The sequence below is a fragment of the Periplaneta americana genome, chromosome 11, assembly GCF_040183065.1.
Source record: "Periplaneta americana isolate PAMFEO1 chromosome 11, P.americana_PAMFEO1_priV1, whole genome shotgun sequence".
Lineage (NCBI taxonomy): Eukaryota > Metazoa > Arthropoda > Insecta > Blattodea > Blattidae > Periplaneta > Periplaneta americana.
This window is the reverse complement of record NC_091127.1, coordinates 110,561,638-110,575,736: the sequence shown is the minus strand read 5'-3', so window position 1 is coordinate 110,575,736 and position 14,099 is coordinate 110,561,638. Positions and strand designations below refer to the sequence as shown.

The 14,099-nt window shown below is 35.0% G+C and overlaps 1 protein-coding gene across 5 annotated transcripts in view; it reads left to right on the top strand.

Moving 5' to 3' along the window:
- Positions 1–14,099, top strand: part of Isha (Insulator su(Hw) mRNA adaptor) — a 169,275-nt gene that overhangs the window by 46,854 nt on the left and 108,322 nt on the right. For all 5 annotated transcript variants that reach the window (XM_069839880.1, XM_069839878.1, XM_069839879.1 and 2 more), the window contains exons 13-15: positions 397–561; positions 4,392–4,616; positions 7,006–7,102. In XM_069839880.1, coding sequence (XP_069695981.1) covers positions 397–561; positions 4,392–4,616; positions 7,006–7,102 — 487 coding nt within the window. The remainder of the gene's footprint in view (positions 1–396; positions 562–4,391; positions 4,617–7,005; positions 7,103–14,099) is intronic.

Below are 14,099 nucleotides of genomic sequence, written 5' to 3'. Positions count from 1 at the left end.
GTGGTGTTTCATTCTTTCCTGCAGTTTATAGTTGGTGTTATTACAGTGAAGTGGAATGTAGTCTAGTGTTTCTTCTTGACGATGATCAATTGAGCAATGGAAAATGCTGGAAGTGGAAATGGGAGTACCCTGTGAATCTACCACCAAGCACTGTCTTAGTCCACCACAAATTCCATTTAAATCTGTTGCGATCCAAACCCAGGTTACCAGTATGGAAAGCTGTGCTCTTAGGCATTGGTTAAATATAGAACACCTATCATTACAATTTTCGTTGCTGCCATATAGTTTTCATTTAATTCACCTCCTGTAAAAATCTTGTCAGAGTATTTCTTTTGAAGATTGATTGTAAATGATGATTATTATTAGTTTTCATCTTTATCATTGTCTTTTTTTCAGCTCCAATGGGAATGGCAATGGGCCATGGAATGATGCCAAATGTTCCAATTGGAGTTCCACCACCTGCCATGCAAGGACTGCTCATGCCTCCTGCTGGACAAATGATGCATCAACAGATGATTGGTGGAGTTCCTCAACCTGTCAACTCTCCATTCAGTACAGCTCGTAAGTGTTTATGTTTTACTCTCTATCATTTTTTGTTTTTGATAGCATGTGTAGTTATGAAGTGGACCACAATTGGAGAGAGTAATGTAGATTCATTTCTCTACCCAAGCAAGTATTCTTTCTTTCCATTGCCCTGTGTTGTCTCAGGTTGCTGCCTTCCGCCATTTTGACTGCATAATTATGTAGCCTGCTGCTAACATTTTCGTATAAAAAAGTATTCAATTTCTTGAAATGACGGTGTTATTTCATAAAAAAGTGACATTTTTAATGATAATTTGTTGCTTCATCCATCCTGGAATAACATTTTTTGTTGGAGACAATTGTTAGATGTTGATTACTTTATTTCTCCTCTATGATTCACACTGCATTTACTTGTACAGAATTAAACGTTCTGTAGTACATAATGTGCTTGACTCGAAATGCAAGTGTTGTGTGTATTCACTCTGATATACAAGGCAATTAAATGACATGAAACTATGCAATTTCGCTTCACTTTAATTGTTTGCTTTATTCAATACAAAAAGTTATTGAAACTATTTATGCTACACATTTTTTTAAGCTATTGAGGAATTTTTTTTCTGGGATAGAAATGATTTTGTTGCATTTGAAAACATGCATCCATATTTTTTTTTTATTAAAGTGCCTCTAAAATTCATTCTTGAAATGTAATTCCTTATCGTACAATTTTATTTTGAAAGCCAGCATCAAAATTGTGCTCCAGACATTTTAACCTGTCAGGGTGTCACATATGGTTTTTTTCGACCAGACAGTATACATTTTGGTGAATTACGCGATGTTTCTCTTTTATTGGTTGTTGCAGTCTTCAGTACCTCTTCCCTACTTTTCTCAGAGTGCGATAAAAATAAAAATAAGCACCATTATTGATCTGGGTTTGGTGTAAACTCTTGTTGAAGAGGAGCTTCGTCGTTTCCACTGTGTGCGACCTTTGACATTTTGTTAATAACACATGTTTTAAATTTGATTATACTTTCTTTCCCATTATTGTGGCAAGTTATGTGACTTTGTGAACAGATGTTACTACACATAGTAGAGAGTTAATACACCTGGATATCAATTTACCACTACAATGGCAATTTTAACACAAATAAAGCTCTGTTTTGTAGCTGTATTTCAGTACGAGTTATATTTGATTACTGGTATCCTCATAAAATTTAAGTAGCATGCTTTCACTTCATGAATCACCTCAGCTTGCACTGAAAAATACACACAAACATGGCATTTGGTTAGTTGTTACTGACCTAATTCTTGAATTCCCTCTGAAATTTATACATTTTGCACTGCATCTCTGACAGTAAGAAACCTGTCTTCACTATAGCAGCCATTGTTTCAATTATTGTTTCACCAACAGCATTAGGACTTTTTTTTTTTTTTTTTCAAAGGACTTCCGTCCTTCATTAAACTATCTGCAGCAGAATCCGTGTAAACATTAACAAATATTTCTTTATACTATCTGCAGACAAAACCTTAGCTTGCAGCTTATCTGGGGTGTACACTTCATGTCACAGTGATTAAAAGGCAGGATGTGTTTCATAGCAATGCATTAGGGACACTAGCGGGAATTTTTCTTGAGCGGCCCTTGTAAATAATACATAAAAGTACATGAGAGTGAGAACTATATTAAAAATTCATGTAAGAATAGTCTTATTCGGTTTCTTTTAGAAGCAAGCATAAGTGTCACAGACATGAACATGAGAAATCTTGAGCATAGCTCAAGGGTATGATCTCAACTCGTGATCTGAAGCTGCAGTCAGATATAAGGTCACGAGCTGTTAGGATGATTCCCTAGTTGGATGTTGGGGTTTTCCCCAACATTTTTGCCATCTAACAATGCTACATTCTGGCAAGTAATCTTTTGTGTAACTAGTGAATTATTTATTTACAAAAATGGAGAGAATTGTACATGAATTTCAGAGAACTTGTTCAAAATATTCTCCATTACGTTCTGTATACGTGTTCCAGCTATGTATGAAGATCTGGGAAACTCATTACACTAATTGTCACACAGCAATCTCACAGATTGCTAAGAATGCCTACAACTTTTGTTTGCTTTAAGGTCAGCTCAGGACACTGTGCATGGGTTTTTCGTCAATTGTTTCACCACATTGTGACTTAGATTAACAATCTCTGTTAGTCAGCTGTCCAAATGCTATTGAGAAATACGCATTTTTAAACATGGTTAGATACACCGTACAGCAATGCACTTTTCTTCATTGAAATATACCTACTGAAATTGCACATTTATGCAAGTTTTGATGGCACTTTCCAGAGATTAATAACTATCGAACAATCGAAACATTATGTTGTTGAAATTATTTAGTAAGTTGTGAGAAGTTTCATTCTCAATACGAAAAAAACGTCGTACATGGCTTATACGCAGAATTAGTGAGGATGAGCTCGAGCGTATATCTCGGAACTTCATATATCGCTGCACTATATATATATATATATATATATATAAATCATAATAGAGGACATTTTTAGCAACTGCTTTAAAATTGACATAAGATTCTCTCCATTTCATTAAATAAATAATTGATTACTGTAGTGCAGTAAGACAGTAACGGTCTTACTAACAAAAACTCTGTATACAGACGTTTAACTGTCTTAAACTTATACAATGAGTAGCTCGTTTATACATCGTATGTAAATTCCTTACTAATAATCACTACATACATCGTGTATAACAGTATAACTGTTACACAGCTACGTCGTAGTTTCGTCATTACTTCGTTACGAAAAGTAATAGAATATCTGAGGTTCTCTAGTGCATCCAGTAGAGCGCTCTAGTGTGGCGTGTTAAGTACAACTGGCTCTAATCGATTACCACACTATATTTTGGTCAAAGAGTACAAGCTACAGCAATATTATTCTAATTATTCTGTGCTCTTTGGTTTGTTCTTCTGCTTTTACAAGGCAGCCATCATCATAAAATGACTGTCGATACGAACAGCTGTTAGAGGGGTGGCCATTTTTTCTCTATATACAACTCTTAAACAAGGGGTTTCGTATATATAACTACTGCAAAGCAATTCCAATTGTACGGTTACAGCCTGTTTATACATCCATTGCTTATGCAAGGTTTATTAGTAAAGTTTTCTGTCTCAACTCTGTATAAGTCTCGTATAAAAACTTTACACTGTTTATTAGTAAGACTGTAAATGTTTTCTGCGAGAGCTGACGATATGCTTGCCAGACTCTAGAGCTGAGAAATGGCAGAAATACTCTAATAAAGAAGCTACAAAATTCTTGAGGGCTACATTATTTCCTCAGTTTGACAACTGTTGAAAGACCTTGAGTAATCATATGAAAGATTGAACATATTGAACGGTGTTATAAAGTTAGCTAAACAAAAGTGCATGCATACAATCATGAAACTATGAACAGAGTTTTATGTGGACCTACACATGTGCGTTATGTTTTATCAACAAGAGAATGAAATTTCATCTGAATCTGTGTCCTATTCATAAGTAGTATTCCTTCTTTAGTCACATATAATGGAGGCAAGTGGTCAGTATACTCACCAGTATTAAATACAAGATTTGAGTGTTTTCTAAAGTCATTTTTGAAGTTAAATTGAATAGTAAAAGCCTTTGCTTGCAACTGGAATGTACTCTGTAGCTAGTAACTTTGCTGACTCCCTTATGATTTGCTTTAATGCACACATGCAACTTGACAGGTGAAATCTGAAATACGATGATGATTTAACTTACTAGTTTCGTAAATTTAGAGTTAATGTGACAGCAGTGGATTACTTACGAAATTATTTTGCTGAAAAATTATTCTCATAAACAATTTCTGCTTTTCATCAGCTGGTGCTCCAGTTGGTATGATGCCAGGACCTCATCCTCATGGTCAGCTGAGTCAGATCCCTCTGCCTGCTCCTGCGGCTCCTCAGGACAAGCCCAACACTGGACTTCCTCACACAGCACCACCTGTTGGCGTGCCACCTCCTACTTCTGAAGCTAGCCTACCAGGTTTGAATGAAGCCTTGCTTCGTGTTCCATTTGGAGTTCCACCAGGTCTGCATGCAACAGGTAAATGAAATAACACACTGTCTTGAGTAGTAAAAATGATTAACTGTAGTTCTTGTCTTTCTTTAAGAGATTGGCTCTTTGTTAATTCCTGTCTCTATTTCTCTCTTGCGGGAATTTTGAACTGGCATTAGACACTTGACAAGTGGTGAGATCTCTTCTAGTCATATCTCAGCTACTCCTTGAGACAACAGAGGACAAACATAATATTTTTATTATAAACATTTTCTCGTCTCTTCTTTTAATTCAGTTCCTAATTTTTATTCAGCTTTCATTTCATTTTCTTTTTTTGCTTATCCTTTTTCTCATCTTCCTTCTCACCAGTTTAAAATTTATGCAAATCTGGCTTTCAGGTAGTAGCTTCCTGTAAAGCAGGTTTGAATAATGTCAAGGAAAAATTGTTCCGGGGCCAGGTATCGATCCCAATTTTTCCTTGAAATTATGTAAACCTGCTTTGCAGGGAGCTACTACCTGAAAACCAGATTTGCATAATATATTCGTTACTGGAGGTACATTAACAGGAAGCCACAATTTAAGTCACACAGAATTTGTGTGCACTCAAATTTGGGTTCTGGCGTCTTGTCAGCTCATTTGAGTTTTGTGGATATAAAGGAAAAATTGTGACAGTGTTGTGTATAGTTCCTGGGATAGCTCAGTCGGGAGAGCATTCGTGCGCTAAGCAAAGGGTCCCAGAATCGATACCCGGCCACGGAACTATTTTTCCTTGAAATTATTCAGTTTAAAATTTGTCAGATATTTTTAATTTTTACTATTTTTTTTTTTTTTTTTTTTTTTTTTTTCAAAATATGACGAAGTATTGTAATGCTGCAAAAGGATTTTGATGTTTTTATTGACATAACTTTTTCAGTTGGATAGAGAACATATATATCTTCTTAATAATATGTAAACTCGGGACTGGGGAGGGCACAGCAAAAATGGCTGTCTTTAGCAACTTTGGTGTAGTGCCAAGATATGTGTCGAACCCAATTGTGTCAGTGTGACTTGAGGTGGAAGCGAGCAGAAGAATACTATTACTACACCCATGAAACCAATTTCTTCACTTTCACTTTTTTTGTTCCGTGATTTTAATAATTTATATCAGGTATTGTATCTCGTTCTATAGCTTAAGGACAACACTGTCAGTGGATAAAAATATTATTTCCTCTGCTAGTTAAATTATGAGAGTTACGAGACCCAGTTTGTGAGGTAGTAGTGAACATTTCAAACATGCCTAAGAAATTCGGAGCAAAATATCATCACAAACGACAAAATGCACTAAGAGGTGTGAGCAGTGGTACAGGGATTAAGAAAAGTTGATATATGTCAAAGCCAAAGAAAACTAGAGTACAGGGCCCGGTTGAAGATCGTGGAGAGTGAAAAATCACTTCAGTGTGTAGTGGAAACAAAACTACTGTACATATGAGTAGCTTTGATATGAAGTGATATTTAGATGTTTCTGTGATTCAGAGTTTTGCAGTTATTGTCTAATTTTTATTGTTAGCAACAGAAAGCTCTGAATATGAGGCACAGTTGTGAAGAAAGTTTTTTTATAGAAAAAAGAAGTATCCCTTTCTATTTTCTAAACAGGTACAGTTACAATAATTTTGCAAAATAAACATACATGTACCTGTATATATGTCTTGAGTCCAAAATTTTTGTCTAAAGACATATTATCAGACTAAATGTATAATTACTTATACAGTAAAGTTTCCTGGCCATATCTTGAAGAACGAAACAAAATCTGAAACATTTATTCAAATTGAAATTGAAAGAAAATTTTTGTGTGTGCGTGCGTGCATGCTGGGGAAGTATTTTTATGTAATATGCCTGTTTCATATATTGTGTATCTATTTCTATGTATTATATCTATTTTATCTCATATCTACGTATTTGGTATTTGTATATAATGTAATATGTGTGTTTTATAACGTATGTATATATTTTATGTAAGTGTAATATGTGTGATTTAATTGCAGTCCTAATATACCTTTGGGTTCAATAAACTTGGAAATTCAATAATAATAATAATAATAATAATAATAATAATGAGTAGAAATAAATGTTTTAATATATATATATATATATATATATATATCTTTAATACCTATGTAATCTGTACAGAATATCATTTTGGTTCTCATTCACTTTTATGCATAACAGAAAACATTCTTCCAATTTGAGTAAGATTTAATAAATATAACTGTTTCTTCACTCCTATGCTGAATGTAAAAATACGAATGTTATAATTCAAACAAAATATTACTTTCGTGTTTAGAATAATTAGAATACCTTCTTCAGATGTATTTGTGTTTTATTTATTATGTAGTTGTGCATGTATATTGTGCAAATGGTTTATGGACAATACTACTAAAGTATATAATTTATTCTGCAGCACGGAACATTTCCTTGCGTGATGACAGAAACATGGAAGTAGATATTCCAGAAGGTGAAGCTCCAAAGACCAGTGAACAGGGAGATGGAGGCCTCAGGTAAGAATTTTACATTTTGCATTGATGTTAGAATAAATCTCATTTTTACATAATTCCTTATAATACAAGGTCTAAAGGAAAGGTATCTGACCTTAGGCCAGAAAGGAAAGCTAACCTCTATAGTCGAAAAGTAGTCCTTCCAAAGACTTTTGGAGTTAACACATTTCTAAGCATTTTTCGAAGTAAATTTTTGGGATCGTCATTAGGCACTTCTTCACATTGGTGTTTATTTCTTTCGATCCTGAAATCTCGTCCCTTTCAAAGCCATTTTTAAACAAAAATCGTTTGGAACAATGTCTAGGGAATTGTAATGAGAGAAATTGTCGGCAGTAACAACAGCAGTTTATTTAATAATGTTTTCAACTGCTGAGGTTCTCTTGAAATTCAAAGTGCATAAGAAATGTTGGCAGATTTTGCCTTGAGCTCTCTATTAGGGACAGGGTTCTTTTATATGCTGTAAATCTATGAGACTCCCAGCTATATATATATCACTCTCGAACATAGGATCCAATAGCCAGCATGGTAATCGAGAGATCACCAAGGGTAACTTGTCTATGGATTAGAGGAGTACCAACTTGTACAGTGTTGTGTGTCACCAAATATAATTCTGAATGTGGTGCATTGCATGGGCCAGAACATTGTTGTATAGATCTGCCATTCATTACTTTGCCACATTCTTGGTCTCTTGCTTGAACAGCATCTCATAGGTGATGGAGAATAATTGTTAACAGTTTGCCTCAGAGGAGTGTACTCGTGATGAACTACAGTGCCATTGAGAAGTCGCTCTGCACCGCATGTGAAGTCTAGATTCCACTAGGGAAGAGAAATTCAGATGACAGTGGCCACTAGCATATGGTGTGCAGTTGAGATTCTGCTAGCGTAGGGAATTCAGATGGCGCCTAGTGTATGGTTATAATGCTCTGCGATAATAATGTGTGACGTAAAAAATGAAAAATAATAAACAATAAACAAATAATATGCAACTCTCCTATTACAGAAGATGTTGAAAATGTTTACCATTTTCCTTGAAGACACAAATTCACTCGGTTTAATTTATTTACAGAAGATGTTAAAAATGTTTACCATTTTCTGAAGACACAAGTTCACTTGCTTTAATTTATGTTCGAAAATTTTAATTAAAATTTCTCTCGTCTTAGAGTTTACGTAATTACTGATTGCTGTTTTCAATTCATCAGTTGTTTTGGGATTGTCCCTTTAAAAAAAATTGATGATTTAGTGGCCCCTACCCAAAGGAAATAATCGAGAGGGGTTAGATCAGGGGATCATGGTGGCCGTAGTCCTTGGGAAATATTGTCTCCCCAAAAATGTCATTTAATAATCACATTGATTGATGCGATGTATGAACTGTGGCATTGTCTTGTTGAAAAAATGCAGTGTTAACTCAATTTCGTTTAGCTGCCCAATGAAAGGAAATAAAATATCTGAACAATGGACATTAGAATTAACTTTGTGTTGAAAAAAAATTGGCTCAATAATTCGTAAATGAGAGATTGCACACCGTACTCCAATTTTCTCTGTATGTAATAACTACCTGATAGATGGAACCAGGCTTCATCAGTAAAAAATGTCCTATCTAATCATTTTCCACTAAAAACACGTTCCTCAATAGAAAACAATTTGATTCACTGAACAACCACCCACTGCAAAGCTACAAGCACAACTACACACTCCAACCTTTAGTGGGGCTAGCTGCTGCCTGTCTGAAAGAAATGCGAAAGGGAGGTTGGAATACCAACTTCCTCGTACGCGGTGAGCAGCACTAGGGCTGCAGAGCAACTTCTCAATGGCACTATATAACCTGGTGGTTGATGAAACTCTCAATGTGACCTTCCCATTACTCTGTGATTATCATGTTTTCTTTAGCCATGGAGACTATGACGTATTCAATTCAGGTGACCCTGCTTTTGTCTTAGGGTCTGGGCCAGAGATTCAAGCCTCACCCCAGTTATGATTTTTTTAAACAGAATCAGGGTTAGCATTGGTGGCTTCTAGCATGGTACCTGCAATATACATAATGGTTTTCTTTCTGGACATGAGCAAGAAAGCTTGGAACGAATTTTGCTGTGATCACGAAATTAAATTTCCAGTCAGTGCACACTTGCGTTTTGTATTGACGCAGTTATTTAGCTCCAAAAATGAAACATGTTGTTTTAAATGCAAATGCATGCATAATTAAAGCAGTTAAGATGCAACCAGACCTATTTTTGCGGAAACACGATTGTCATTAGCTCAAATGAGTTATGTTGACAGGCACGGACCTGCACACACTACAACCATTGAGTCATAGGTTAAGCTGGAATCAAATGTAGAGTGTACATTGTTTGACAGTATTATTTTGAATAGTATCAATAAACATGTCTGACCAAAAATTAAATGGTAATGATGGCTTTGTAAATAGTGTACTTGACAGTAACTGTGATAATAGAGATAGATAAAAGATCGGCTCATTATTATAAACAATTAAAAGAGTGTAGTGACCGCAGTTTGTCTTAAATTAACTTGAAAAAATTATCATTTCATTAATCGTTGGCTTGAAATCAGATATGCACCCAATAACAGTGTCTGTATCATTTTGCTTTGGCATGGAGCAAAAGAGCAACCTTGCAGGTGATTTCAATGAAATCCAAAATGATACTACTACACTACTGCATTAACAAAACATGTGGGAAATATGCAAACTAACCACAGCTGTAATTGCTAAGCATAGGTGAGATTTAGAATTGGACAGGTTATCTCTTGTACCAGCTAGGCTAGGGATGGGCAGTGGTGCACAGTCTGTATTGGCTTTTAACCTTTAGTGTGTGATATTAACAATCAGACCAACCATTCACAGTAAGAGTCGTGAACTAGACATGTAATAAAGTTTTTTGACGAAGAAAAGTTAACTGAAAAATTAAAATTTTCCATTGATCATGCTATGAACTTGCTGCTGCTGGAAAATCTGAATCAATGATTGGCTGTACATTTACACAGATGGTTTTCTCATGGATAATGATGGAACTGGAGCAGGAGCTACTTGTCTGTATATTTCTTACTATAAAAATGTTGGCAGATATACAACAAAATTTGATAGCGAAGTTAGTCATTTTCACATCACTTCAAAATATATTTGTTCAGTTACACAAATGCAAAAACATAGTGCTCATATCTGATTCTAAAGCTGCAATCCAGGCCAACAGTTCAACTACACCCCCTAAAAGATGAAAAAATTAAATAAGAATGTAGTTTTCCAATGGATCCCCACTCACTGTGGGCTTAATGGTAATGAGAAAGCTGATATATTAGTCAAGAAAGGAACTAAAATCAACAAAAACTACAAATTTTCATATGAATCTGTTAAAAGGATTTAAAAAGGAGAATTAACACCAACGATCACACCAATTCATTAGAGAAACACCAGAATTCAAGATGGAAAAATCTATTGAAAGATTTAAACTTAATTCCTGATCTACCTCGAAAATCCTCTGTGGCCATGTTCAGATTAGTTACTGGTCACGATTGCCTCAGTAAACATCTTCATCATATCAGATTATTGACTTCTACTAGATGCTTATTATGCGCAAAGGAAGGGGATATGGACATGGAACACCTAGCAAATTGCGAATCTCTTGAGACTTTTGTGGATCTTATTCCAAATATTGGAAACCAAGAAGGAAGATAACTTCGTTGTTTAATCCTGAGCAATAGATACATGCAAACACACGCACACAATTTGTAAAATACAAAAAGAGTAACAATTTGCAAATACTTCTGATGAAAAACTGAGATCCCCAGGAAAAAGATGTAAAAACAGCTCTATGAAAATTGATTTAGATGAATACGACTTGCATGTCGTTTAGCAAACTATCTGTTCAAAATTTGTATGCCTGTAATAAAACAGGTTCCGTTATTAAAGAACTTGCTTGCAACTCTGATACAAGATATAAACTTTTGCAGAGAAAGGTAATTTCTAACATTATTGAGAAAGATTGGCTTCAGATTTAAGAAATGTAAATCTAAACGTATATTAAAATTTCAAATATGTATGGATTTATTACCGTCAGAATTACTTATCAATAATCAAACACTTAAACCATTAGATTATTACATAAAATGGTACATAATGACCGACAAACTTTTTTGCAATGAATATGGCATCCTCAGGTCTCATTGAAGCAAAGACACATAATTAACAATTATAATTTCTGGTTTAAATACAATCATTAAAAATGTTTGAAAAGGTTAAAATGATAGGAATTGTAAACATATGTAATTATGAACATACGTGTAACATAAAATTTAAAACCATACAAAGCATTGAAATAACAATGTGCTAATGGTTAAATGCACAATGAGATAAAATAGTTCGACAATCTTCAATTGCAGGTGGTCATAAATTACAAAATAGTAGAACATGCTATGGTATATAGCTCGCTCGTGTTGCTGTATGAGCGGTGTATGAAACCAAAGCCACAAATTTAGTTGAGAATGCTGACCTAACCGCAATGTTTAGCAACACGACTTTGAAATTGTTAAATGTATATTGTTAATGGAGACGAGTAACATCTTGGCAAAGAGAACGAAGTGTCAGATGGATTAGAAAAAATTACAATTTGTGTGGCATGAAAGAAACCTGTAATTTTTTGGATGAAACATGGATTCATGCAACTTACATGATAGGCCGAGTGTTGGCAAAATCTCAGTGCTGATGGCATCGTAAAGAATGGCTGCTGGACAGTGGTGGATATTTGTTCATGTTGAAGCAAACAAAGATTTGTTACTGAGGCATTGTTAATTTTTAAATCCAAAGGAAAGAGCAGTGATTATCATGAGAAAATGAATTCCTACAATTTTTCCATATGGGTCCAAGAATTAATGCTAATTCCAATCTCCCTCCAAACACTTTTATAGTTCTGGACAGTGCTCCATATCATTCGATATGTCAATAAACCCCCATCAAATTAATAAAAATGGCAGATATTCAAGCTTGACTGGAAAGACACAATGTTGAATTTGAAGGAGACATGGCAAAAACTGAATTAAAGCAACTTGTGCACATTCAATGTCCACCACAAAATACCTAGTTAACACCATTTTTGAAGAACAGGATATGGTGCTATATGGGTACCTTCATATCACTGCAACTTAAATGCCATGGAATTAATATGGAATATTTAAAAAAATGGGTTGCTAAAGCTAACATAAATCAAATTGCTGGCGAAATATAAAATCTGACAATGCAGACTGTAGAAAGCATTAACAGAAGCAGACAGAAGAGTGCTATTTCACACATTAAGAAACTCGAAACTGCTTATTGGGAATGTAACCATTTTATTGAAGCTGAAATTGAGCAGCTTGTTATAAGTTGGTGGTGAAGACTCTGGTAGTGGCAGTGAATTGGAAGATTTCAGTGAATGAAGTAAGGAAGTCTTAAAATTGTTGCTATAGTTTGACAGGTTACTGAAAGAATGTAGAACCTACATTGTCATTCACTAGACTGGGACAGTTCGGTAGTGAGTGTGTGTGAAATTGTATTTGATTGGCTGTTGTATCGTAAACTATGTCTTACCGTTATGATAATTTAAAAAAAAGTGTGACTATATAATTGAAATTGAAAATGAGCACTAGCAAACTGAAGGACTGATGGATGACATTGTGCTTAATCATATCAGTCGAGTTAGCAATTATAGTGACAGTTCAAGTGATTGTAGTAACATGTAACACCGTCTTCAGACAGATCTGCATCCTTTGCCTTGTAGGATAGATGTTAAATACTGTGTATTGTAATGATATTTGTTACTATACTGAGCGTCAAACTTGACTGAAGATGGAGTGTGGCCTATCAGAGCAGAGCAGCGTGTCTCAATGGTGTTGCAATATGCATGTGCGGGATGGTTGGTTAGGGAGGGAGGAGAGCTTTGTACTGTACATTCCTCTGCTGCTGCTGCTGCTACTCCTGTATTGTTATCATTATTATTATTTGTAGTATTTTATGAACAAAATTACTCACTTTAACCCACCAGAGGTATAGCAAGTTGTTCGCCTGCATTCTCATATTCCTCGTGCCCCTTATCCTTCTCTTCCGAATCGCTGTCGTCTTCAAGATTTATCACAATTGGTTCTAAAGTTTGGTCTCTATTAATTTGTTTGTGGAAATCTTCTACTTGCAGCTGTTCTGCATGATGAACACAATTTGACCATTGTTCAACTGTCGTACTATCTATCATGCCACTATGTTTTGTTGATTTTTTTGCCTCATTACAAATATTTTTAAGAGTATGAACACTTCCAATACCACATTCCTCTATAGTTAATTCCTGTGTTTTCGAAAAATCAGTGCAATCCCTTATTTCGGGTGAAGCTAATTTCTTTAACAATTGATACATATTGTACATTATTTTTCTACTCTGCCCCCTAATAACTTCTTGCCAGCCAAGCCTAAGCTCACCCTCTTTACTTGTTCCAGGTTCCAGCGACATATTTCCAAACACACACACTTTAAAAAAACTGAATGTGGAATAATACGTTATAAAAAATGTTATCTCTACTTCAAAACACTTAAACCACACATACTTATTCACTAAAACCACTTGAACTTACGGTATGAACAATCAAGATCAAATAAGTTATATAAATTATAAATAAGAATAACTTTTTCTAAATTTGACTGTACTTCCGATTAATATCACAGTACTCTAAGAATTGAATAGACAATTATAGACTGCATTCTATATTATAAGGCATGAAGGATAACTGATGCGTGTTGTATGTTTACACAGCTGCCATAAGATAAATGGGCAGAATGTAAATGGAAATAGCTCTACACCCACTTGACATAAAAATATGATTCTTGGACTGACATGACCAATGTAAGCATCTCTACACGTGAAAATAAACAACCACCACATATTTTTAATCAGTTCTACAGAGCAAGGGGTGTACAGAATGCTCCTAGCCGAACTGGGCAATATTGCAGGGCGGGTCTGTTACATTGACT